The sequence below is a fragment of the Myxine glutinosa genome, chromosome 11 (genome assembly GCF_964187855.1).
Source record: "Myxine glutinosa chromosome 11, kmMyxGlut1.1, whole genome shotgun sequence".
In the NCBI taxonomy this organism is placed as follows: domain Eukaryota; kingdom Metazoa; phylum Chordata; class Myxini; order Myxiniformes; family Myxinidae; genus Myxine; species Myxine glutinosa.
This window is the reverse complement of record NC_136271.1, coordinates 45,384,853-45,410,952: the sequence shown is the minus strand read 5'-3', so window position 1 is coordinate 45,410,952 and position 26,100 is coordinate 45,384,853. Positions and strand designations below refer to the sequence as shown.

Here is a 26,100-nt window from a genome sequence, read left to right as displayed (position 1 = left end):
ACAGAAAGGTGATCCCGGGAGAGGAAGCTGTTTCACAGAGAATGAAGGTGTGGAGGTTGAAAGAGGTGACAGTGAGGGAGGCATTAAAAGAGAGGCTGAATATGGTAAAGGATGGTATGGTTGAGCTTGAAAGTGGTTGGATGTCAATGAAAGATAGTCTGTTGGGAGCCGTTGGTGAGGTATGTGGATGGATAAAAGGACCACCGAGGCACTCGGAAACATGGTGGTGGGATGATGAAGTTGGAAAGAGGATTGACGAGAAGAGGAATAAGTTCAAGGAGTGGCAGAAGGCGAAGGGTACGGGGGCAGAAAAGGCAGAGTATGAAAGTTATAAGGCAGCCAAGAAGGCTGCAAAGAAAGAGGTAGCAAAGGCGCAGGAGGCATGTAGGAAAATGTTCGTAGAACGCTTGGATTCGGAAGAGGGTCAGAGAGCGGTATTCAGGATTTCCAAAGCAGATAGCGAAAGAGAGGTGTGATGTGCTGGGGGTGAGTTGCTTGAAGGATGAAGTGGGACAAATCGTTGTGGACCCAGATGGAATTAAAGGAAGATGGAAGAGATATATGGAAATGCTGTTGAATGCAGAGAATGAATGGGATGGCAAACTAGAGAATAACCCAGTTTTATGACCAGCAGAGAAGATAACTGAGAAGGAAGTTGAGGAAGCGATTAAAGCAATGAAGAGTAGAAAAGCGGGAGGGCCGACGGGAGTTGTGGGAGATATGTTGAAGGCAACAGGAAGTTGGGTGTGAAGAGAATGACAGAGATATGTAATCTGGTGGTGAAAGAAGGACGCATTCCAGTGGATTGGGAACTGAGTACCCTCGTCCCTCTATATACAAGGGGAAAGGTGACCCTCTGGACTGTGGCTCGTATCGAGCGATAAAGTTATTGGAGCAGGGAATGAATGTATTGGAAAGGGTGTTGGAGAAGAGGATAAGGAAGAAAGTGAAGATCGACGAAATGCAGTTTGGATTTATGCCAGGAAGAGGAACAACAGACACGCTTTTAATTGTAAGGCAGTTGCAGGAGAAGTACATGGAGAAGAAGAAGAAGTTGTTTCTTGGGTTTGTTGATCTGGAGAAAGCATTCGATAGGGTTCCACGTGAAGTAGTGACATGGGCATTGAGGTAGTTAGGAGTGGAGGAATGGTTGATTAGAGTAGTGATGGCAATGTACGAAAGAGTGCGCACAGTTGTAAGGATGAAGGACAGGAACAGTGGTGAGTTTGAGGTGAAGGTGGGAGTGCATCAGGGGTCGGTACTAGGTCCACTACTATTTGTAGCTGTGATGGAGGTGCTGGCTCAGAATGTAAGGAGGGTTTTCCGTGGGAGTTGTTGTATGCAGATGATCTGGTGTTGATTGTGGAAAGTATGGATGGACTGAAGGAGAAGATGAACAAGTGGAAGGAATGTATGGAGACAAAAGGCCTGAAGGTGAATATCGGAAAGACGAAGGTGATGGCAAGTGGTAAAGCATGTGGTGAGGTGGAAAGAACTGGGAAGTGGCCATGTGCTGTGTGCAGGAAGGGTGTCGGAGTGAACTCCATTCAATGTACAATGTGCGCTGAGTGGGTTCATCAAAAATGTAGTGGTCTGAGAGGGTGATTAACCAGTGTGGCAGCTACATTCAAGTGTAAGGTGTGTACAGAAGGAGCTGCAGATTAAGGAAATGTTGAGTTGGATCTTGGAGATGGCGTGAAGCTGGAAGGTGTGAAAACATTTTGCGACCTCGGAGACATGCTGAATGCAGAAGGTGGATCAGACTCGGCAACGGTTGCTAGAGTGAGATGTGCATGGAAGAAGTTTCGGGAACTGAGTGGCGTGCTGACGAGGAGGGGAGTGTCGTTGAAGCTGAAGGGAAAGGTTTATGCTGCATGTGTGAGAAATGTTATTATTTATGGAAGCGAGACATGGGTAATGAACAGAGAGCAGCAACGAAGGCTGGAAAGGGTGGAAATGCGAATGGTTTAGTGGATGTGTGGAGTATCGTTGAGAGAAAGGAAGACAAATGATGATTTGCGAAAGATGATGGGAATAGAGCCTGTGATGGATGCTGTGAAGAGAAACGGGTTGAGATGGTTTGGTCATGTGTTGAGGAAGGATGAAAGTAACTGATTGAGAAGAGTGATGGAAATGAATGTAGAAGGAAGTAGAGGACGGGGGAGACCGAGAAAGACTTGGCTAAATGTGGTGGAAGAAGAAATGCAGGCAAAGGGGTTAACAAGGGGAGATGCAGAAAATAGGATAAAATGGAGAAGATTGTCATGGGGCCTGCAAAGCTAACCCCTGCTCTATCAGGGAAAATGGCCTTAAAATGCCTGTTGTTGTTGTACAACAGCCTGACAGGATAACTTAGACTTGCCTTTGAGCTGGAAAGTCTGTCGTCGATTCTTGGCCTCGACTATAAAATGTCATCCTGTTGCTTTCGCAGGCAGCGTCACATCGAGGAGTATGCCCTCCACCGGATGGGACGTTAAACTATGTCATCGTATGAAGATTCATTTCCAATACCTCGGCCAAATTGGAAACCCATGTCCTGCTCTACACAGGACAATGAATGGATCACAGTAGAGCTGCACACCCAGAGATGAGGTGACCAGTCGCCAATTATTGACTGTATGAATAAGAATAAAAATAATAAGAAGAAGAAACCGCAACACACTTATTCACTAAACAAAAGCACAGATCCCCAGTGCGCATTGACAGTGCCTTGCATCAATGTTGGTTGTATGTTTGGCGTTCCCACCTGAGCACGTAGCTCGTGATGCTCGGATCTCAGGTTTGGATCCCACACATTGCCAATTTGTCTATCGTTTATTTATGTCCTTAATCTACACATGATATGTACAAGCTCCTCACCTCAGACAGTTAGAGATAAATAAGAATAAAAGATCATCATTAACAAGCCTCACATTCATGAATATATTAAACTAAGTACAAGTTTAAGCGTTTCAATGTTAGATTTTTGGCAGTACAAATAATAAAGGGATCAAACACCAAACCACAGCTGTAGATACAAGCAAATCAAAAACTTTGATCCATTGTAAATACACGAACTTTATTAACAATATCGTAACATCAGTGCAGGTAACCAAAGCACACACAGGTATATATATATTGTTTTGTAAGAAGCTCACCCTTGCCGCAGCATCTGTAAGCACTTCCAGGGCCTGGGAGAGTTCGTGGAACAGTTCGGCTGTGGACGACAAAGCCGATCACCGTACTCTGTGTTTGGCCTCAATCAGGTGCATGACTCAAAAAAACAAAAACAAGAAGACGTCATGCGGAGCGGAGCACGATACTTGCAAAATCTGTGCCCCCCCCCACAAAGTTTCCACTGATACAGCAAATTGTCCCTTTCATGAAGATGAAAATTTACAATATTGATCAAAGCTCGGGTCAACAGGATGAAAAGTGACGATTTTTCAGATGAAAATTAATGATTCTGGAAGTTTGACCTAGAGCTGACCTTTGACGTTTTGACCTCAAAAATAGTTGGTTTTCCTATTAAGGGACACAATTTGCAAATGCTGTTCAATTTCCAAGTCGGTCAGATGAAAATTGACGGGTTTTTTTCAGATGAAATTTATGATTTTGGAGGTTTGACCTTCAGTTGACCTTTGACCTTTTGACCTCAAAAAGTTGGTTTCCCAATTCAGTGAGACAATATGCAAATGTTCAATTTTCAAGTAAATCGGATGAAAATTGACGGTTTTTCAGATGTAAAGTGATGATTGTGGAAGTTTGACCTTGAGTTGACCTTTGACCTTTTGAGCTCGAAAATAGTATGCTTCCCAATTTAGTGACTCGATATGCAGATGCTGTTCAATTTTCAAGTCAATCGGTTGAAAATCGACGGCTTTTCAGATAAAAATTGATTTCTTAAATTTGACCTCGACTTAGCCTTTGACCTTTTGACCTCAAAAAGACTTCATTTCCCAATTTAGTGACTCAATATACAAAAGCTATTCAATTTTCAAGGCAATCAGATTTAAAATGGCGATTTTTGAAATTTGACCTCCAGATGACCTTTGACCTCAAAATAAATAGGCTTCTCTATTGGGACGACCTATACAACTTGGTGAAGATTTGTGACGATCGGTTTTGAATTGTGACCTGTAGGCTGGTGACAGACAAACAAACAGACAGACAGACAGAACCACAAATGCAACCAACCAATATACTTGAAAAATCTTCGATTTTGCAAGTAACAAGAAATATGTCGTGCTTAGCATGATACTTGCGAAATCCCTAAAATAACTTATTGGCCAATGTTGACCTCTAAAATACTTGGTGGTTGAATTCAGTGTCCAGATAAGCAAATCCTCTTAAAAGTTCAAGTCAATCGGATAAAAATTGAGGATTTTAGAAATCTGGCCTATGTTGACCTTTTGGCCTATGTTGACCTTTTGTCCTATGTTGACCTTTTGTCCTATGTCGACCTCAAAAATAGTTAATGGTTGAATTCAGCGACCAGATATGCAAATCCTCTTAAAATTCCAAGTCAATCGGATGAAAATTGAGGATTTTAGAAATTTGACAATGTTGGTGACCTTTGGCCTATGTTAACCTAATGACCTATTGACCTTTTGACCTCCAAAACAATAGGCTTCTTGCTTATGACTAACTCTACCATTTGGTGAAGTTTCGTGAAGCTCGGTTGAAAATTGTGACCTGTAGGTGACTGACAGACAGACAGTATAACGCAGAAGACCAACCAACCAATATACTGCACTTGAAAAATCTTCGATTTTCGCAAGTAACAAATCCACGTGGGGGAATCAAGACACCGCAATGATCTAACCACCAAAATGGCTTCTAGTGCGATAGTTAGGCACCAACTGCACGGATGGGATGTGCGGAGTATCGTTGAGAGAAAGGAAGACAAATGATGAATTGCGAAAGATGATGGGAAGAGAAACAGGTTGAGATGGTTTGGTCATGTGTTGAGGAAGGATGAAATTGGAATTTGCTTTGATGAAAATGATGAAATTGAAACGGGGGGATTCGCAGCACGTGGAAATGTGCAGCAAGCATGCAGGGTTTGTGTAAAGGACATGGGGGGCATGAGCACCTGAGGTGGGGGGGGGGGGGGGGGGGGGGATGAGCACCTGAGGAGGCGGGGAGGGAATGAGCACCTGAGGGGGGGGGGGGGGGGGGGAATGAGCACCTGAGGGGGGAGGCATGAGCACCTGAGGAGGAGAGGCATGAGCACCTGAGGAGGGGGGGGGCATGAGCACCTGAGGAGGGGGGGCATGAGCACCTGAGGAGGGGGGGGCATGAGCACCTGAGGAGGGGGGGCATGAGCACCTGAGGAGGGGGGGCATGAGCACCTGAGGGGGGGGGAATGAGCACCTGAGGGGGGGCGGGAATGAGCACCTGAGGGGGGGGGAATGAGCACCTGAGGGGGTGGGAGGGGAGAATGAGTACCTGAGGGGGCGAGGGGGGGAATGAGCACCTGAGGGGGCGAGGGGGGGAATGAGCACCTGAGGGGGCGAGGGGGGGAATGAGCACCTGAGGGGGGGGGAGGGAATGAGCACCTGAAGGGGGGGGGGGAGGGAATGAACACCTGAGAGGGGGGGAGGGAATGAGCACCTGAGGCGGGGGCATGAGCACCTGAGGGGGGGGAGGAAATGAGCACCTGAGGGGGGGGAGGGAATGAGCACCTGAGGGGGGGGGGGAGGGAATGAGCACCTGAGGGGGGGGGAGGGAATGAGCACCTGAGGTGGGGGGGGGGGCATGGAGAGTGTGTTCATGCTCGGAGTGCCGGTGGTTCTCACCTGCCCTTGCATTGTCAGGGTTCTTGTCAGGATGGCACCTCAGTGCTCTCTGTCGATAAGCTGTCTTCACCTAAAGCATCACCGACCACAGACACGTTTGTTTAAAACCTAATGGACTTCAACGTGATAACATTAACATGTCTGTCACTGTGTCATGCAGGAGGGATAAACTAGTTCATTAACCAATCACATTGTAGGTAACATCTTACACCACAACACGAGCCGCACTCCGACGTTTTTAATGGTGGTACGAACACACAAAGTCAGCAAATCAAAGATATTCTATAAATCTTCGCCTAGTGTTTTCAACCTACACACTGGCTGTGTTTATACGCACTGTACCGCACTGTACCTCTTTCGCCGTCGCCTGCTCGCCAATGCCAAGCATCGCATACAGATCCTGATTCAGGATTTCTTTTGCTTCCTTCGTCGCCATTTCCAACACGTTTTGTCGAGCGCGCTCGTTTTGCAACGAGCACCTGAGGGGGGGGGGGAGGAGGATTTCCAGCAGATCCGTTTCGTGTTTGTAGTTGTACACGACCGCGAAACGCCTCACCGTAACATAGAATTAGAACCGGACTGTGAGGAAACGTTACGATGTTCGTATTACGGTATCAATGTCTCACAATCGTTCGGATATAAACCGTCACGCATTTTCCCTTCAGACTTCATAACCGGCTGACCGCCATTAAAAGTGGAACTAAAAGGCGTTCTTAAAAGGGGAACGCCAACGAAGCTAAGAATACATCGCATTATACACCTCCAGATGAAATGAGGCACCCAGTGACCGAGACCGAATGTAATTAAGCCATCCTGCTGGTTGCATCATTTTTTTGTTTGCGCGTCTGCCGCTGATGCAACGCCTCTCTATAACCAATTATCTGGTTACTCATTTCTGTCGACCTTGGAAGGATGAAGCGGGCTGAGTTCCCACCTGGCGTTAATTCAACGGGATTCGAACTCAGGTCCGTTAGGATCCCAAGACGCAGCCCTAACCAGTAACCATTAGGCCAACACCAGGTAGAGGAAAAGAGGAAATGACGCCCCTCGCGCTTCCGACCAATGAACAAAAGCGTAAACTTGAAATCCATTACAGGTTAGCCGGCTCAGATGGTGTGCTATTATGTACAAGCATCGAGGCCACGTCCCTACCATGCCAACTCGATTTGAGCCAAGCAGGCAAGTTTTATTGTGAGTTATGTTGAGCGAGTAGATCTGAGCGGTCCAGATCGAGTAGATCTGAGAATATCGGTTTCCTTCAGTGATTAATTTGAACGTGAAAGGCGCTGTAGTGATTGTCATGGCGGTCGATGAGAAATCGACGCTCTTATCCGTAGATTTCGAGATATTTGGCAAAGTCCAAGGTACGGTTTGTGTTGTGTTTTACATTCCGCAGTATTAAGGATTTTTGCGCCATTAATTCGTTGCTCAAAATCCTGAATAAACATACCAACATCGTTGGTGTGAAAGGATAATGCTATTTACGATTGGGCGGTGTATTTCGATCATATTTGCTGTTCGCTCCTTTTTTTGTTCCTTCTGTAAATTGTGGAGACTTACCGATGAGGTGTTCAATCCTCATATTCATTCCTGTATGGTGAAAGCATTTTTCCTTCAGTCCGTCTTCGAAAGTTTTCAACAGCCTTTCTTGGTGGGTCATACTAAATGACGCCCGGAGACTATGGATTGGGTCTCGTCTGTCCGCAACCATATCTCGGAGATGTATGGATGATATAAACCCGATGTTGAACACGTCCTCAACCATTTCTCGGACATGCATTCTCCACACAGATAATGAACGTTGGCTTACATATCACGTCATTTATTTTCGAGATCAGATCCAAGATGGCCGACTGGCGGCCATTTTGTTACTTAACATGCCATGTCCGGCATTTAATGTCCCCAAACATTTATTGAACATGAGTGCTCCGATTTTGTTCAAACCTGGCACAAGCACAGCAGTCAGCACGACGGCATATACGTGCACCTCACTTTTATTTTGCGATCTGATCTAAGATGGCCGACTGTTCGACTGGTGGCCATTTTAGTTGTAATTGACCATGACTATTGACCATGACCCCAAATGAGAGTATACATATGCATACATATTATGCAGGTATACATATACAGTATTAAAGCGCGGCATTACGCGCGCTGCTTGCGAGCAAGGAGGAAGCGGACAAGCGGTAACTTATAAGCGTCTTTATTTCAGGAGCTCACTGTAACACTAGCGCGCTCCGGGCTGCACGCCCCGTGTATATCCTCAGGCCACACCTACCCCTCGGGCGTGGCCGCCGCCCACTTGGTGCGCGGAATGATGTCACCACGCCAGTGTGCTTTCGTGTCCGCCACACGCGCCCCCCCAGAATTCCCGCACACCTGGAGGGCCAGTTTGCGGGGCAAACGGATGACCCGGCCGAAGCGCCCCATGGCGATCGGCGGCGTCCGGGGTGCAGGGATGCCAGGTGGGATGCCCCTGGCTGCCCCTGGGATGGGTGCAGGCCCGGGGGGCGGCGGGGCTGGGCGGTGCCGGGGATCCGCCCGCAGGGGGGCGGCCCCGACACGGGGTCGGGCCACTGGCGGTGGATGGTCCATGTCGAGGTGGGCCGGCTTGAGGCGGTCTACAGAAACGCGGTCAGGAGTACCGCCGATGTCCAGGGTGAAGTGCTTCGCCCCGGTCTCCAGCACGCGGAAAGGCCCGTCGTACGGGGGCCGCAGTGGTGTCCGGTGGGCATCGTGGCGGACGAGGACGTACTCCGCCGTGCGAAGCTCCCGGGCGACGTGCGTCGGTGGGTGCCCGTGGCATGCCGTTGGCACCGGGGCGAACCTCTGGGTGGTCTCTTGCAGAGCGGAGCGCTGGTGCTGTGGAGTGCACCATGGTGCCGTGGAGTCGGGGAGGAACTCGCCCGGCACCCGCAGCGGTTGCCCGAAGACCAACTCCGCCGCGGATGCACGCAGGTCCTCCTTGGGCGCCGTCCGGAGGCCCAGCAGGACCCAGGGGAGCCTGTCGACCCAGCCTCCGTCGCGGAGGGTGGCCCGGAGCGCGGCCTTCAATGAGCGGTGAAATCGCTCACACAGGCCGTTAGCCTGGGGGTGGTAGGCCGTGGTTCGGTGCAGCCGGACCCCGAGCCCCTGCGCGACCGCCCCCCAGAGCTCCGAGGTGAACTGGGGGCCGCGGTCGGACGAGATGTCTGAGGGGGCGCCGAACCGGGCGACCCAGGTGGCGATGAAAGCCTGCGTGACGTCCGCCGCCGTCGTCGACGCCGAGGGCACGGCCTCCTGCCACCGGGTGGTGCGGTCCACCATGGTGAGGACGTGGGTGAAACCCCGCGAGGGGGGCAGAGGTCCCACCAGGTCCACGTGGACGTGGTCAAACCGGCGTTCCGGCACCGTGAACGGGGCCAACGGGGCATGGGTGTGCCGGTGCACCTTGGCGCACTGGCACGCGAGGCACGTCCTGGCCCAGCCGCGGACGGCCTTCCGGAGGCCATGCCAGACGAACTTGTCGGCGATCAACCTTTGGGAGGCCCCCGCGCCCGGGTGGGACAGGCCGTGGATGGTGTCAAACACCTGGCGCTGCCAGCCCGCGGGCACGATGGGGCGAGGCCGCCCGAGGGAGACGTCACACAAGAGGGCTGCGCCCGCGCCGTCGAACGGCACCTCGGTGACGCTGAGGCCCATGACGGCGGTCCGCAAGGCCTGGACGTCGGGGTCAGCGGCCTGGTCCGCTGCCATCTGGGCATAGTCGATGCCGAGGTGGACTGCGTGTGCGACGGCCCGGGAAAGGCAATCCGCCACCGGGTTGTCCTTCCCCGCGACGTGCCGGATGTCCGTCGTGTACTCGGACACGGCCGAGAGGTGACGCTGCTGCCGGGCCGACCACGGCTCGGTGACCTTGCCCATCGCGAAGATCAGCGGCTTGTGGTCGACGAAGGCCGTGAACGCACGGCCCTCGAGCAGATGGCGGAAGTGCCTGACCGCCAAGTGAAGCCCGAGCAACTCGCGGTCGAAGGTACTGTAACGGCGTTCGGGCGGGCGAAGCTGCCGGCTAAAGAACGCCAGCGGTTGCCAAGCTCCACGCACCCATTGCTCGTGCACCGCGCCCACCGTGTAGTCCGAGGCGTCGGTGGTGAGGGCGATCGGTGCATCGGGCGCCGGGTGCGCAAGCATGGTGGCGTTAGCCAAGGCGAGCTTCGCGCTCGTGAACGCCGTGTCCATCTGCTCGGTCCAGGTAACGTCGCCTTTGCCCGGCTTACCTCGGAGAGCTTCGTGCAGGGGGCGCAGGAGCTGGGCGATACGGGGCAGGAACCGATGGTAAAAGTTCACCATGCCCAGGAACTCCTGCAGCCCTCTGATCGTGCGGGGGCACGGAAACCCCTTCACCGCCTCCACCTTGGCCGGCAGGGGGGCGGCTCCGTGCCTGGTGACACGGTGCCCCAGAAAATCGATTACGGCGACACCAAACCGGCACTTTGCGGGGTTCACAATCAGGCCATGCTGGCCCAGGCGTTCGAAGAGCGTGCGGAGGTGGCGTAGGTGCTCTTCGCGGGACGCGCTGACGACGAGGATATCGTCCAGGTAGACGTAGACAAAATCCAAGTCGCACAGGACGCTGTCCATCAGTCGCTGGAACGCCTGAGCCGCATTCTTCAGACCGAAGGGCATCCACAGGAACTCGAAGAGTCCGAATGGCGTGATGACCGCCGTCTTCGGGACGTCCTCCGGCCTGACGGGGACCTGATGGTAGCCGCGTATGAGGTCCACCTTTGAGAAGAAGGACATGCCCGCCAAACGGGCGGAAAAGTCCTGAATGTGGGGGACGGGGTAGCGGTCGGGAGTGGTGGCGTCATTGAGACGGCGATAGTCCCCGCACGGTCGCCATCCCCCGCCGGGCTTCGGCACGATGTGCAGCGGCGACGCCCAAGCACTCTCCGAGCGCCGAACGATGCCGAGTCGTTCCAGGGTAGCGAACGCCGCTTTTGCCACCGCCAGCTTCGTCGGCTCTAGGCGGCATGCCCGGGCGTAGACCGGTGGCCCGACGGTGGGGATGTGATGGGCCACCCCGTGCTTGACGGCCCCCGCCAAGAAGGTGGGCCGCGAAGCCGGCGAGGAGGCGGGTGAATGCGTCTGCTGCCGGAAGCGTACAGATCAACGTGGCCGGAACCGAACCGTTCGGCAAGCCGCTCGTTGAGCTGCTCGATGAGCTGGGCAGCGCACAAGCGAGCAAGCTGAACGTCTCGGCCTGGACAAGACGTCTGCGCTTTACGTCGACCAGGAGCCCATTAGCGCACAGGAAGTCCGCGCCAAGCAGTGCCATGGGCACGTCGGCGGTGACGAACGTCCATCGGAAAACCTGCCCTCCGAACCGCAGAGAGAGGCAGCGTTTTCCATACGTACGGATGGGCGTCCCGTTCGCGGCAAGCAGCGCGGGGCCCCCGCCCGCGGCGTGCTTGTCTGACGTACCGGCGGGAACGACACTCACCTGCGCTCCCGTGTCGCACAGGTAACGGCGCCCGGATAAGGTGTCCGTTATGAACAGCAGGCTGCTCGAACGGCCGGCGCTCATCGCCACTATTGAGCGCCGGCCCGGGCGTTTCCCGACCTGTTGAAGGAGCATGGCGGATGACATTGCCGAGCCTCGCGGCCGAACTTGGCGTGGAACCAGCACCAGGTGGTGGAGCTGGAGGAGTGCGGCTGGCTCCGCCAGGCCGGTGGAGTTGGCGGTTTTCGCCGCGGCGGTGGGCGGGGCGTGGCGGCGGTCACGAGGGGCGTATCAGCATGCTGCGTATGTTGTGTAAGCTGATGCTGTGGATCAGCATCATCAGCAGCATCAGCCTCGAGGTCCGTGACGGCCGCACCGACTCTCGCCCGCGTGTCCGAAGCCGCAAAGTACCTGTCCGCCTCGGCGGCCAACGCTCGGGGATCCGTTAGCACAGTCCCGGCCAACGCGAGGCGAACCTGCGCTGGAAGTTGGCGACGGAAAAGCGCCCGGAATAGAGAACCAGGGGCTTCGTCGCCCAACAGTGACAGCATATGGTCCATTCGGACCGACGGGCGCGTGTCGCCGAGCTCGGGGAGATCCAGGAGGCGGTCGGCCCGTGCGTCGTCCGTGAGGCCGAACGTGGCTAGGAGTAGCCGCTTGAGTGCCTCGTACTTGTGGCCGTCCGGTGGGTGGCGAAGGACAGACACAACTCGAGCGGCCGTGCCGGGCCCGAGGGAGGCGACGACATGGCAGTAGCACGTGTCGTCGCCGGTGAGGCGCCGAAGCTGAAATTGGGCTTCAGCTTGGACGAACCAGACTTCGGCCTGGGCCTCCCAAAATTCGGGAAGTTTAATCGACATTGCGTTGTCGGCCATGGCAATGGCGTCGTGTGTGGAAGGATCGCTCCGGCAGATCCAACGTCGAGGGTCACCAGTAAAGCGCGGCGTTACGCGTGCTGCTTGCGAGCAAGGAGGAAGCGGACAAGCGGTAACTTATAAGCGTCTTTATTTCAGGAGCTCACTGTAACACTAGCGCGCTCCGGGCTGCGCGCCCCGTGTATATCCTCAGGCCACGCCTACCCCGCGGGCGTGGCCGCCGCCCACTTGGTGCGCGGAATGATGTCACCACGCCAGTGGGCTTTCGTGTCCGCCACAGTATACATATTTTTTGTAATTCGACCAAAGATGCTTGCATGGGGGCGCTATGACATTTTATGTCTTTTTTTTCTTATTCCAAATGGTTCGAGAACCCATTGAAAGCATCAAACTAAAGTTGTAGGGGGAGGAATGAGGGGGCAAGCAAACTTGAAAACTAGGGACTTTTCTGGATTTGGCCCATGGACGACTAAATGGCCATGTGACTTAAACCCAAACCAGTGAAGCAAAGCAAAGATACTTTGTAAACATATCTGTAGATTATAGGGTCATTGGCCTGTCTATCAGCTTGGCCAAATGTTCCCTAGCTGGGATACTGTTGAAAGAATGAATGATCGTTTTAAGGCCATTTTCCCCGCTAGAGCGGGGGTTAGCCTTGCGGGCCCTATGTCAATCATGGTTCCCTGTTTGAGGCAATGTATTTTATGGCCGGATGCCCTTCCTGACGCCAACCCTTGGTCACGCTCTTACGATGCGCAGGGATACGGTGTACCTATTCTAAATCTGGGTACACACCGTGATCATTCATCCCAGCAAGCTGGTACTCAATTTGCCGACCTCGGAAGGATGACAGGCTGAGTCAACCCCCCTGGTGTTAATTCAGCGATCGACAGGGATTCGAACCCCAGGATCCTAGGATCCCAAGCCGGCACCCTAACCGCTAAGCCAACACCAAGCATACAACACCAGGCATACTGTTGGATAATGAAAATGAGATTTCATTTCATGCTATTAAACGTTTCAATCTCTTCCTACAGGGGTTTTTTTCCGAAAGGTAAGAAATTCAAGCTTTTCTTTGCTTTCTACACTCACGACTAACTTTATACTCACTACCAGAGTGAGTGTAGAAACGTTATACTCACTCACTACTCACTATCAATGTGCAGAAGCTCCAGCCCAGGGAATAGAGAAGTTTAAATGAATGTTCTTTTTAGGTGAAAATATAATCAAAACTAAAGGGTTTTTAATGCAGTAAATGACAATTAACATTATATGGTGTTTGTAAGAGAAGGAGACTGTGAGAAAGAGACTGAGACTGACTTTTGGGAGAAATACTTCGGATTAACAAGTGTATTTCAGATGAGCTCAGAATTGAATGAATCATCCGACATGACGTTGCAAAAATGGCAGACTTTCTTTTGAACCGTCTTGGTTTTATTCCCAACGCAGCTACGAGTATAAACTATCGGATTGGTGTTTCTCACTACGTGCGTTCCATCACAAAGTGTACTGTTCCTTGGATGGATGTTAAGCCAGGTGTCTCGTTCAGCCATGGATGTTAAAGATCCCACAGTGTCTTTCTTGAAGAGAACGCGAGTTATCTCCGGCACCCTGAATGAATTACAAATCCATGCCACCTTCAATCAAGCGCTAAGCCTGGCCAGCCAGATCGTGAAAGACCTTGGGCCAAGTATATTCCCTGGACCGACACCATGTGAAGGTGGCAATAATTGGGGCCGATAAATAAGCAGTGGTAGTCCTAAATTAATGAAAATGTGGAGTGCTTCTAAAATCACATGAACCCTCACTTTGTAACCTCAGAATAAGAAATTCCAGGATATCACAACCTTGTCTAATTGCTGAAAAGGTGCCTTTGCTTCTCCATGCCTTGCATCGTGTTTCTTGTGCTGCAGTTCACACAGAAGGAGAGTCAGCGACTGGGACTTGTTGGATGGGTGCGGAACACACCCCAAAACAGCGTCGATGGGCAGATTCAAGGGCCAAGAGAGCAGGTGGAGTTGATGTGAGTTAACTTATTAACCAGGTATTTTGCTTTTCCAATGCATATCTAAAGAATATGTTTCTAAACTTCACAGATCAGGTTGGGATGTCACATGGAGAACGTTCCGCAAGGATGAGCCATTTCCACTCACCAGTAACTTCACACTTTTAAGCTACCCACAATAACCTGAGCAATTTTTTTTTACGTCATAGCTAAAGCGTTTGGCTGTCAATCCTGTGTTTGCATGTACAGTGCCTATAGAAAGTCTACACACCCTTCCAAATTTTTCACCTTTTGTTGCCTTATAGCCTGGAATTAAATTGCTTTAAATCAGGCTTGTTCCACCTTTATTTACACATCGTAACCCACAACTTCCCAATGAAAAACAAATTCGTCAAATTAAAAAAAAATCAATTCAAAACAAGTACAGATACATTCAAAGTACACCGCCCCCATGCCAAATAAATAAATATCCTTCAGCGCGGCATCGCCGGGGCGCGTCAGGCACCCGGCGATACCCCCGTGCAGCTCATACTGTATTGGGAGGGAGAGGTGTACAATAATTGATTCATTAATTGTGCAATTAATTAACTTAAAAAACAAATACCGTTTTAATAATTATAAATTAAATACAAACAAAACAAATAAGTAATTAAAAAACAAAAATACCGTTTTTGCCAAAGCACTTGCTCACTATTGTGCCAAAATTTCAGCTTCCTAGCTCAAAGGATGGCTGAGATATCGCCTGGACAAACAAGAAGACAAACCTCGTGAAAACTCAGTACTTCCTTTCAGCATGCGTTATCGCTGGGCCCCTTTCCTTGCCCGGCGATGATGTCATGCAGCGCCTGGAGATGGAATAGGAAAGGAGCGGTGTACATTAACCTTCTGTGGAACATTTTGGGGTCCCAGCGGGTGTCGTAAGGTAGGAGGTTTCAGAAATTCCTCAATACAGTTATGATTTTGAAATACGATCGACATGGACCTTGCTCCCGAATCCGGAAGTGAACAGACGAAGACGGTTCACTGATTTGATATCTCAATACAATTGTTAACATTATATTTTGATATATTAATACCATAGTATTCATTTATGATTGGAATGATGAATGATGCTGTTTTAAATTAAAACAGAGATATTGAGTTAAAAGCAGAATGAGAAATGACGTGAGGGTTTCCATCCGTGACATTCGCGGATTCCCGATGTTCAGTTTCGCCATTGACTGGATAAAGCAACATTCAGACTGGGTACGTTTTTTTTTGTCCATGTCCTTCACGAACCTGCTGGCAATGCCTGACGTTTGACTGAAGGTGGCACAGGAATGTGGGATTTGTTGAAACTTTTTAAATACCTATATTATTTGCTAACTGGTATCCCCACCCAGGTCGTACTATCTTCTTTCACAAGCCCAGCTACGCCGTTGTTAGACTTTTGGTGTTTTTTTTTTTAACGTTACAGAATACATTGCCACACCGTGTGGGTTATTAACCAAGCAGATCTGGAATAGGTTGTGTCCATGTACAACTGTACAAGGCTGTCATGCAGATACACCTGAAATGGCTACAAACACAACGGGAATGCATGATCGTATGCAAACGAACAAGATAACATGATCGTCCTGTATATTAACCTGAAATTGTTATACATGACAACTGAACAATGATCCTGCACGCCGAACATGCACGGATGTACCAGTACCGCTAAATCAGGTGCTCCATTTGAGTGCACAAAGCTCTTTCAAGATATCTGAATGACAGTCACGTACATGGACACAGACACTGCCTCTCCGCCACTGTTGGACGGTTCTCAACCCTTCCACACTACTGTAAAGAGACCATTGGTACCTGTGCAAATGTGACATGTAGAACTTGTGCCAGATCCATGACACTCATAATATAACCATCAAAGTCGAGTTTAAACATGTTACACACCATGCACACCTTTCCCTGTAACTGCCGCCCTCGTCCTTTGCCACCTTATTATTCCACTTAAGTTATATTATTCTAGTAATCCCACCTGGCTGCAGCACCCCTTTCAGCCCTGCTGTTTAATGGGAAACCTTGCACGTCATCCAACCACAAGGGAATCCTCCTGGTTTATTTTCGCACGAGCTCCATATTCCATGAAATACATGTTCATTCGTGTCCCTATGTATTGTTTGCTCAAGAGCAATATGTTGCAACTTGGCAGTAATCCTTGTTCACAGTTTGTCTTGCTGAACCACACCCTGTGCTTTCCTCTCCTTCCTACCCGCTCGTCATTCCCATCCAACTCCCACCTCTTTCACGCCAGCAATATAAGTCCCACTATCAGCATCTCTAATTAACTAACCATGGTATGTTTACTTCAGTAATTTGGCACGTCAATACATGTGTGCTTCAAATTAATATCCCTGCGGCCAACAGAAATTCAACTGTCATATGGCTTCATCTTCTTCTTCAGACGATTCTATGATCTTATTTCAAACAAGTATATCTTCTTTATTATATACTAGGGCATGCCCGTACTATATATATATCTAAAAGTATATCCCCCCCCCCCCTCTGTTTACATGCAATGGTTTGGTCCAAAGCGAACGGCTTGCGAGTACGGTGACAATCCCCCCCCTCTATTTACATGAAATGGTTTGGTCCAAAGCGAACGGCTTGCGAGTACGGTGACAATCCCCCCCCTCTATTTACATGAAATGGTTTGGTCCAAAGCGAACGGCTTGCGAGTACGGTGACAATCCCCCCCCCCCCCCCCCCTCTATTTACATGAAATGGTTTGGTCCAAAGCTAACGGCTTGGCGCTTGCGGAGTTTGGTAAAGAAATCGCCATCGCGTGCACAAATGCGCAGGAAAGCGAATGAATCGCAAATTAGTTTTAATTAGTTTTAAAACATAGTTTAACGCCAACATAGCGCCAACATAGTTTGCCGACGGGAAATAAATGAATACGCTCTCAAATGTGCCATCCGAGGCAGAGTCTGTTCGCCACGTTCGGCACACGTGATAGCTCGCTGCTCTCTGATTGGTTGAATCGTTTTTTGGACATAGCTCGGTAACTACTTCTGCGATTAATTTAAAACCTTGAAAAGGCACATCCTCGGGTCCCCAGCAATATACCTGGCAAGTTTCAAGTATATCGGACCGGTAGTTGTCGAGAAACAGCGGTCACAGACAAACATACAAACAAACATACACACAGAGATTAGTGGAATTATAGATAGATACAGTCACGTGAAAAAGTAAGTAAACCCCATGTAAAGTTTTGACTTTTTCAACATATTTCAACAAACAGCTATTTGATCTTCATTTCAACAATATTGATAGATAAAGGTGATATAATATAACAAATATCATGAAACATTTACATTTTGTAGTCCATTGTATAATTTAAATAAACATAAATGCAAATTTCGCATGTGGAAAAAGTAAGTACACCCCTACATTTATCACTACTTCAAATAGCTAAAATTAGAATCAGGTGCACCAGCTCAGGTGCAAATGATTAGAACATCGTTAGAGATGATCTTGGAGGAACCTGTAGTATTTAAACCTCAGACATTTCGTTTGGTTTGCTCTTTGTTGTTGAAGTGTGCGGCGTCACCATGCCTAGATCAAAAGAGCTCTCCGAGGCCTTCAGAAAGAAGGTTATAGATGCCTACGAGTCTGGGAAGGGATTTAAAAAGATCTCCAAACAATTTGAAATCAATCATTCGACTGTCCGGAAGATCATCTACAAGTGGAGAAGATTCCAAACAACTGCCAACTTGTTCAGGCCAGGCCGCCCCAGCAAGTTCAGCCCAAGAGTAGACCCCAAGATGCTGAAAGAAGTCTCTAAGAACCCCAGAATGTCATCACGGGACCTACAGGTAGCTCTTGCCACTGTTGATGTCAAAGTGCACGAGTCTACCATTAGAAAGAGGCTGCACAAATTTGATCTACAGACTTGGCATTTAATATGGAATATTTTTTTTGTAGGGGTGAACTTACTTTTCAAGTTGACTTAGAACCAAAAGTTCATTGGAATTATGTTGAAATTATTCTAGATTTTGTTAATGTGACCTTTAAAAGAAACAAAAACCACATTTGACATTTCGAAGCAAATAAATTGATCCTTGAAAGTGATGGAAACTGATATTGAACTCAAATCACGGACAGTACTGTGTTAAAATTCTGTACGTTTTCCAGAAGTATCTCTTTATTTTGCACATTAGCCAAAATTTTTTTAACAAAAACAAAAGTTAAATTACAACTGGGATTACGGACAGTAAAATTACAGTTCATTACGTCGTGTAACCCCCACGAGCATTCAGGAGAGCACGTACACGTTGAGGCATGCTGTTCATGAGATTTGCCAAGGTTTGGACAGGAATCGCTTGCCATGCAGTGACAATAGCCTGCTGCAATTCACGCACAGAGGTAGGCAGCTGGTCCAAGTTGTCGATTTGACGCGTTAATTCTGCCCACAAGTTCTCTATCGGATTCATATCCGGGGACATGGCAGGCCACTCCATATGCTCTACACCACGGTCAGCAAGAAAGTGTTGGATCATGCGAGCACGATGAGGCCGTGCATTGTCATCTTGAAAGACAAAGTTTCCTCGAAAGGCTACATGAGCAAATGGAAGCAATGTTTCTTCCAGAATGGCACTGTACTTGAACTGGTTCAGGTTTCCATTCAGAACAACCAGGTCAGTTTTGCCCCCTGCATGAAAAGCAGCCCAAACGGTCACCCCACCACCTCCAGCTTGGACTCTTGGCATTATACAATCTTTGTTGTAGGCTTCATGCACTTGTCTGCGCACTCAGACATGGCCATCTTGACGATAGACCAGAAATCAAGACTCGTCACTGAAGATCACGTGATTCCAGTGTCCTGGCTCCCATTGACGGTGCTCTCTGGCACACTGCAATCGGCGCTGGCGGTGTTGTCTTGTCAGGCGTGTCTTTGTCAGGGGACGCCTGGCACGATAGCCTGCTTGAACCAGTCGTTGGTTGACTAGCCTTCTGGATACAGGCACATTTGTCAGTTGCTGCCACTCAGCCCTAAGCCGATTAGCTGACTTGGCACGGCCATTGCGGACTAACCGGTGCAGCTGGCAATCATCCCTGCATGTGGTTCTGCGGGGACGTCCTGGCCTCGGTATTGGAGTAGGGACACCCCTCTGAGCATTTCGTTTCGGGATCTTTGACACCTGACCTTGAGTGATGCCATACTGACGAGCAATAGCACACTGTTTCATGCCGGAATTTCGTAAAGCCACCACTCCATGACAAACAGCATTGTCGAGTTGACGGACCATCTCCAGAGGAAGCGGCAATAACTTTTGTAGACGTGCAGCAGTTGTTTTCCACTAATACAGAACGCAACAACCCTTATAACCCGATTGTGAAGCCAATCGTCAAATGTACCTGTCCGTACATTTTGTCACACCACCTGTGATATAATCCTGTTATTGACTTCTTGCTGCGACAGACAATCAGTGACATGGTTCTTATAACAAAGAAATCACCGAAGCGTAAAAGAAACTCACCAGATTGATATTCTGAGTTCAGAAAGGAAACCCAAGTCAAGAAAAAAAAAATATTCCATATTAAATGCCAAGTCTGTACATGGGAGATGTGCCAGGAGGAAACCTTTGCTGTCCAGAAAGAACATCAGGGCAAGACTAAAGTTTGCCAATGAACACCTCGGCAAAGACCAGCACTTCTGGAACAATGTGCTCTGAACAGATGAGTCAAAGGTAGAGCTATTTGGCCACAGTACCAGAAGACATGTTTGGCGAAAACCAAAGACAGCATTTGACCACAAGAACCTGATACCAACTGTAAAGCATGGTGGTGGAAATAGTATGGTTTGGGGCAGCTTTGCTGCATCAGGGCCTGGGCAGCGCACCATCATAGAATCCACGATGAATTCTTCATTGTACCAGAGGGTGCTTGAGGATAATGTGAGGCCATCTGTCGGAAAGTTGAAGCTCAGCCGAAGGTGGACCTTGCAACATGAAAATGACCCTAAACATACCAGTAAATCCACCAAGGAATGGCTGAAAAGAAAGAAATGGAGGGTTCTGGAATGGCCAAGTCAAAGCCCGGATCTAAATTCCATCGAGATGTTGTGGGAGGATTTGAAACGAGCTGTGCATGCAAGAAACCCCTCAAACATCGCACAGCTGAAATAATTCTGCACAGAGGAGTGGGCAAAAATTTCTCCCAGTCGATGTCAGAGACTGGTAGACAGTTATAAGAAACGCCTACTTGCGGTTGTTTCTGCGAAAGGGGGCAATACCACCTATTAGAGCCAAGGGTGTACTTACTTTTTCCACATGCGAAATTTGCATTTATGTTTATTTAAATTATACAATGGACTACAAAATGTAAATGTTTCATGATATTTGTTATATTATATAACCTTTATCTATCAATATTGTTGAAATGAAGATCAATTAGCTGGATGTTGAAATATGTTGAAAAAGTCAAAACATTACGTGGGGTGTACTTACTTTTTCACGTGACTGTACAAAAGAAAGTTTTTGTTTGTTTGTTTGTTTGTCTCAGGCCTGGCTGGGCCTAATCTTCTGAACGGTGAAAGACAGGAGGAAACCTCGAATACAAAAAAATGTCAGGACGGGCCCCGGGAAGGGTATAGGCTAGGTAGCGAGGCCACCTCAGGCGGTCTGGGCCCATTTCGCAATTAAAAGCTGAGCTGAATTATAGTAGTCAATCTTCTACGGCCACGAGTAAAAGCTGAATTATAGTAGTAAATTCATTCAAAAAGAACTTAAAATGTCGGGACGGGCCCGGGAAGGTTTTAGGCTAGGTGGTGAGGCCGGTCGAGGCCCACCTCGGCCGGGCCGGGCCCATTTCGCAATTAAAAGCTGAGCTGAATTATAGTAGTCAATCTTCTATGGCCACGAGTAAAAGCTGAATTATAGTGGTAAATTCATTCAAAAAGAACTAAAAATGTCGGGACGGGCCCCGGGAAGGTTATAGGCGAGGTGGTGAGGCTGGTTGAGGCCGCCTCGGCCTGGCTGGGCCCATTTCGCAATTAAAAGCTGAGCTAAATTACAGTCGTCAATCTTCTATGGCCGCGAATAAAAGCTGAATTATAGTAGTAAATTCATTCAAAAAGAACCCGGGCAACGCCCGGGTGCTTTCGGCTAGTTAACGAATATAATCTCCTCTCCTTGGTTGGTGTTCAACAGATCGTACTTCCCCACCCCACCTGGGAATGTTCATTCGGGGCCGGTATGCTGACATTTTGTTTTAATGTTGCTAGGCACAGAACCATTTTCCTACATTTTGATAAAATTAATGCAGATCTGTGAAAAATGGAATGCCCTTTGAGCACAGTGAACTGTATTACATAAACAACCTCCAATAAGATAACAGAAATGTATTTATATGCAGCGTGCTCGTTGTGGGCAACATATCGCAACTGACATCCTTCACCAAGTGGGCAAGTTATCTCCAGCACCCTGAACAAATTACAAATTCCTGCTCTTAACCTACAGGGGGCACTGCACCAGTGGCACTCCCAGAAAATGATCCACCTTGTCAGCCACGTGCGGCATACGAATTTGTGTGTATGCTCTATTTGTGATTGTATATACTTCTGATTGTTCAACAGTTTTGTGATTACATATTTACGTTCTAGGAACGCCTGGCTTCAAACGAAAGGGAGTGACAAGTCTCGCATCGACAAGGCCTGCTTCACGCACGAGAGGACGTTGGATGCGTTGGAGTTTACGCAATTCAAAATAGTAAAATGATAAATGGTTTGTGAAAAGTTTAAATGTTCTTGAACACCAGAGAAACCCAATAGCTTTGCTTCATCAATAGATGTTAATTTTGTTTTGTTCTTGGAATGTCTTCGGTGTTTAATATTCTTAACCCTGCTTACATGGTCAGTGCAGTAAAACTAGGAAGGAACGTTTGTTAAATTATACACTATCCATTGTCTATTCGGCAATTATTTCATGCATTTACACGAATGGGCCTTCTGTGACGTATACGTATTGCTGTCGGGGTCCGACTAATTACCGACCGATACTTTTCCTGCCTCAATTTGTGTCTCAGCAATTTCTGCGAAAAATTAATATTTTACTGATGTTTAAATTTGACAAGAACGAACAGAAGTTATCATTGGTACACCGCCCTACTAATTACAGACCAACACTGATAAATTGACAAATAATATATGTGTATATTTATCTATAACCCTCACATATCCTGCCCAGTCGGTCATTAGTAGGGGTGCACAGACTACGACCTCTGATTGTTCTTGCCAAATTGAAACGTCGAAGATATTTCTCTCTTTTTGCAGAAATTGTTTGGCACATATTGAAACCAGGAACGGTGGTATGTCGGTAATTAGTCAAACCGGTTTCTTCTTTTGACCTTGTATTAGGAAATTTGAAGTTTCCGTTGTACATAACCGACTTTTTCTGTTTGACAGACTAATATTGCATGAAAAGAAAAACTGCACAATGTTCTTCAACATAGTTGTGCACCTTTAGGGTGCAAAGTAAATTGGGTGAGAGTGGTAGTGGATGATTGAAAATTTGGTTGAGGAAATGAAGCAAAACCCAGGCTTTCCCAATAAAATGCATTCTTTATTAACACCTCTCGGGTACACCGGCAGTCTGTGGATAAATATTACAACTAGAGGTGTATATCCAGCACCGTGTGCACCTGGTGGTTGAGCACTTGGTGGGTGTAGAATAGAGGAAGGCTGCTGATGTGAAAGTCAAAAAGTTGAACTGAAGTGCCAAGAGCAACCCCGACCTCGTGAAATGAGTGAGTGCGAAATAATGTGGAGGTTGAGTGAGACACCATTGTGTCAGATGTTCAGCAGTATCATCCGTGGATCTTCGACTACATCCTTGATCTTGCGGAGAAAAGTTACGGCTTCACGGCCGTCAATGAGCCGATGGTCGTAAGTCAGCGCTATGTACATCATAGGCCGGATTTCAACCTACGAGAGGGCAAAAACAGGCAGTGAATGTACGACCACCTCCATTCTCCTCCCTCATTTTACATTTAATGCATGTATAGAGCCTCGGTGCTAGACAAAAGAGATATGAGGTGAAAGAATCACTGGTAATAAACTTTAGCCTTTATGAACATTCTACAATTCACTAAAATCCACATCACCCCCACCACATGACAAAAAATTATTTCATCAATGAGCAACAAAACACACACACACACACACATACACACACACACACACACACATACACACACACACACCACACACACACACCTCCAACATTAGCTAAAAGGATATCAATTATTTTTACGTCAAGAATAATAGAACCAAGAGTGACTGTGCTGCTGGATACCCATGCTCTCTCTCTTCTGCTCCACAGATGTCAAGGCCGAAGGAGGAGCTGACAAAAAAAGTAAGATGTACATGCTGAAAGGAAAGCACCGATCACATATGAAGTTGGAGAAAGTGGAGGGGGGACTACTATGACTTGGAAAGCCTAGAGGACTAGGATGTTGGTAAGACTCAAAAGTAAAGAGGAGGAAACGTAAACAAATATTGGGCACTAAGACTGGTAAGCAGGATTCTTCAACATACAGGCTGACCTCCGCTCTCCCCCCTCCCCCCCCCAAAACCCAGCTTTCGTCTAATATATTCCATCTTACTAATGACAACCTCTTATTTTTTCAGGTGATTGAAGAAAAGTGAAACACAAGACAGATTAGGAAAGTTGACGATGATTCTTCCCTTTTTAAAGATGCCATGGACAATTCGACAAAATACTCTGTGGAGATCTTTCTTGAAACTCTCGTACTAGGAGAATCAAATCGAGTTTAAACGCGAGTTTGGAACTTGCACTGTGCCCTGCAATTCGTGAATATTTATGTGGGTCAAAAAGTTCAGAGAAAAGGCACTGTCACAAATCTCCTGAGAACATTGACCTTGTTCGTGATTCAGTTGGCAGAAAGTCCAAGAAATCTCTCAGACTTTGGAGTCAAGAGCTTGGAATTTCACGTGATTAAGTGAGAATTCTCATCCACGATGTGAAACTGTATCCATACATAATTCAGATTAACTGACTGCAGCCCATATGCAAAAAAGTGACAATGTGCCAGTGGTTTGCAGACAAGGTTGAAGAAAGGCCTAACTTCCTTGACAATGTCTGGTTTTCTGGTGAGGCCTATTCCCTTCTTAATGGGTATGTCAACTCCAAGAATTGCGTATACTGGAGAGCGACACCACCTACCACACCTCCCGATATAGTGATCAAGGAACCTCTCCTCTCAGAAAAATGCGCTGCCCGGGTAGCAATCGGCAAACATGGAATCTTTGACCCTTTTGGGTTCGAAGACGACACAGGAAAGGCATGGACTGTCAGTACAAAATGTTACATCCAAGTTATTGGGAAGTTTTGGAGGGTCCTTGGCAGTTGCAGAGGGGTTTCAAGAGAGTAACAGTGTTTTCAACAAGATGGACCACTCCCCACACTTCAAATGATACACTGAACTGGCTCAAAACGAACATTGGTCACAGGCGTAGGAATATGTCACTGCCAGATTTGATTCTTTGGGCATTTCTGAAGGACAATGTCTACAGAGGAAGGTCACAATCCATTGAAGAACCTGATCTGTCTGTCTCCGTCTACCTTCTCCCTCCATCCTGCTATTGACATTTCACCTTTCTCCTGCTGTTCCCTTTGTTATGTTGTGTCCTGATCTGTTCTGTGTTCTCACTCTTCCACGAGCCTAGACCTTGTATTAAAAAATATAAAAAGCAACAATTATCGATAAAATTTGCTTAATTCATACAATAGAATGCATCAGAGTGATCAACCATTTTGCCCGTCAAATCCACGTGCTTGCGGTGCCATGGCAAACATTTGCAGCACGTCATGTCAGTCCTGGTCTATTCAAGGTAATCTGTGCCAAAAATGGTGCCATTTGAGTGATAAATGAGGACTTTATATGAAATTTTATATAAAATTTATATGAATATGATTTTATATGAGGATTTATATGAATTGATGAAAAATCTGCGCATGCACAAGATTGGAGGTCACGTCTCTTCAAATCTGTCCATGCGCGCACGCTTTCGAAGTTAAGTAATTTTTCACAATTTTGTTTTTGTCGAAACTGCATCTTTCTTTCGGTGTCTGTACCTATTGGTGTGTCTTTAACAGGATTCTCGGTGTTGGTTTAGGTACAGAATCGTCGGTTAGTTAGTGTCGCGTATTCTGAGGCCTAGTGTAGTAGGCTACCGTGTCCGACCTTGGCTTGAGGCTTTGTTTTTGTCTCAGCGGTTCTTCGATTGCGCTGCAATTACTTTCGGTCTCTGTTTTTCCCGGTCTTTTCACCCCATACTTCCATGTTTTAAAATCTCAACTCAAAAAAAATAAAATAAAAAAAAAATAAAAAAATTCCCTTCTCTGTTCTTATCCGTTTGTTCATTCTTATTTGTTCGTTCGTTCTTCGACCACGTTGTTCGTGATCACGTGATCACGTTGTTAAAAAATGTTTAAACTGTCCCCTGAAGAACTGTATTCTGTCGTATACTATAACACCTTTTTCTTCTTCTTCTATAAAAGGATGCTTTCGACTTGCTCACCAAATCTATTCATTCCAAAAAAAAATTCCATCTCTTACAGTGCCTCTTTCATACATTCCCGAAACTCTCCAGCACTCCACCCATCCTTCAGCGTCCTCAAACGTATTTTTGACTAGAAGAAACCCATTTTGCAATAAATGTTCGTTTCCCATTAATCGTACACTTTTCAAAATCCAATCTCACCCCTCCCCTCCAAATCTTCCCCATCACCCCTTCCCTCCAAAACTTCCCCATCACCCCTTCCCTCCAAAACTTCCCCATCACCCCTTCCCTCCAAAACTTCCCCATCACCCCTCCCCTTCAAAACTTCCCTATCACCGCTCCCCTCCAAATCTACCCCCTTGCCCCTCACCTCCAAATCTTCCCCATCACCCATC

General features: G+C 47.8%; 3 protein-coding genes across 4 annotated transcripts in view; 1 reads left to right on the top strand and 2 right to left on the bottom strand.

Annotated features, from left to right (window-relative positions):
* DNAJC17 (DnaJ heat shock protein family (Hsp40) member C17) overlaps positions 1-6,818 on the bottom strand; it is an 82,824-nt gene extending 76,006 nt beyond the window's left edge. Inside the window, exons 1-4 of the mRNA XM_068130587.2 lie at positions 6,715-6,818; positions 6,133-6,259; positions 5,781-5,850; positions 3,138-3,196 (exon numbers count right to left, since the gene is read on the bottom strand). Coding sequence (XP_067986688.1) covers positions 3,138-3,196; positions 5,781-5,850; positions 6,133-6,216 — 213 coding nt within the window. The 5' untranslated portion in view covers positions 6,217-6,259; positions 6,715-6,818. The remainder of the gene's footprint in view (positions 1-3,137; positions 3,197-5,780; positions 5,851-6,132; positions 6,260-6,714) is intronic.
* Positions 6,795-22,751, top strand: ACYP1 (acylphosphatase 1). Of its 2 annotated transcripts, none has more exons than XM_068130590.2 (4): positions 6,795-6,959; positions 13,175-13,191; positions 14,051-14,160; positions 21,785-22,751. In XM_068130590.2, exons 1-4 carry the CDS (start codon positions 6,818-6,820, stop codon positions 21,897-21,899), a joined length of 384 nt encoding a protein of 127 aa, XP_067986691.1. In that variant the 5' UTR covers positions 6,795-6,817; the 3' UTR covers positions 21,900-22,751. The 2 variants fall into 2 exon arrangements, with proteins under 2 accessions (XP_067986691.1, XP_067986692.1); XM_068130591.2 differs by having other exon boundaries at positions 6,886-7,144.
* Positions 22,722-26,100, bottom strand: part of DLST (dihydrolipoamide S-succinyltransferase) — a 68,359-nt gene continuing 64,980 nt past the window's right edge. Inside the window, exon 16 of the mRNA XM_068130586.2 lies at positions 22,722-23,104. Within this exon, the coding sequence (XP_067986687.2) occupies positions 22,970-23,104 (135 nt within the window). The 3' untranslated portion in view covers positions 22,722-22,969. The remainder of the gene's footprint in view (positions 23,105-26,100) is intronic.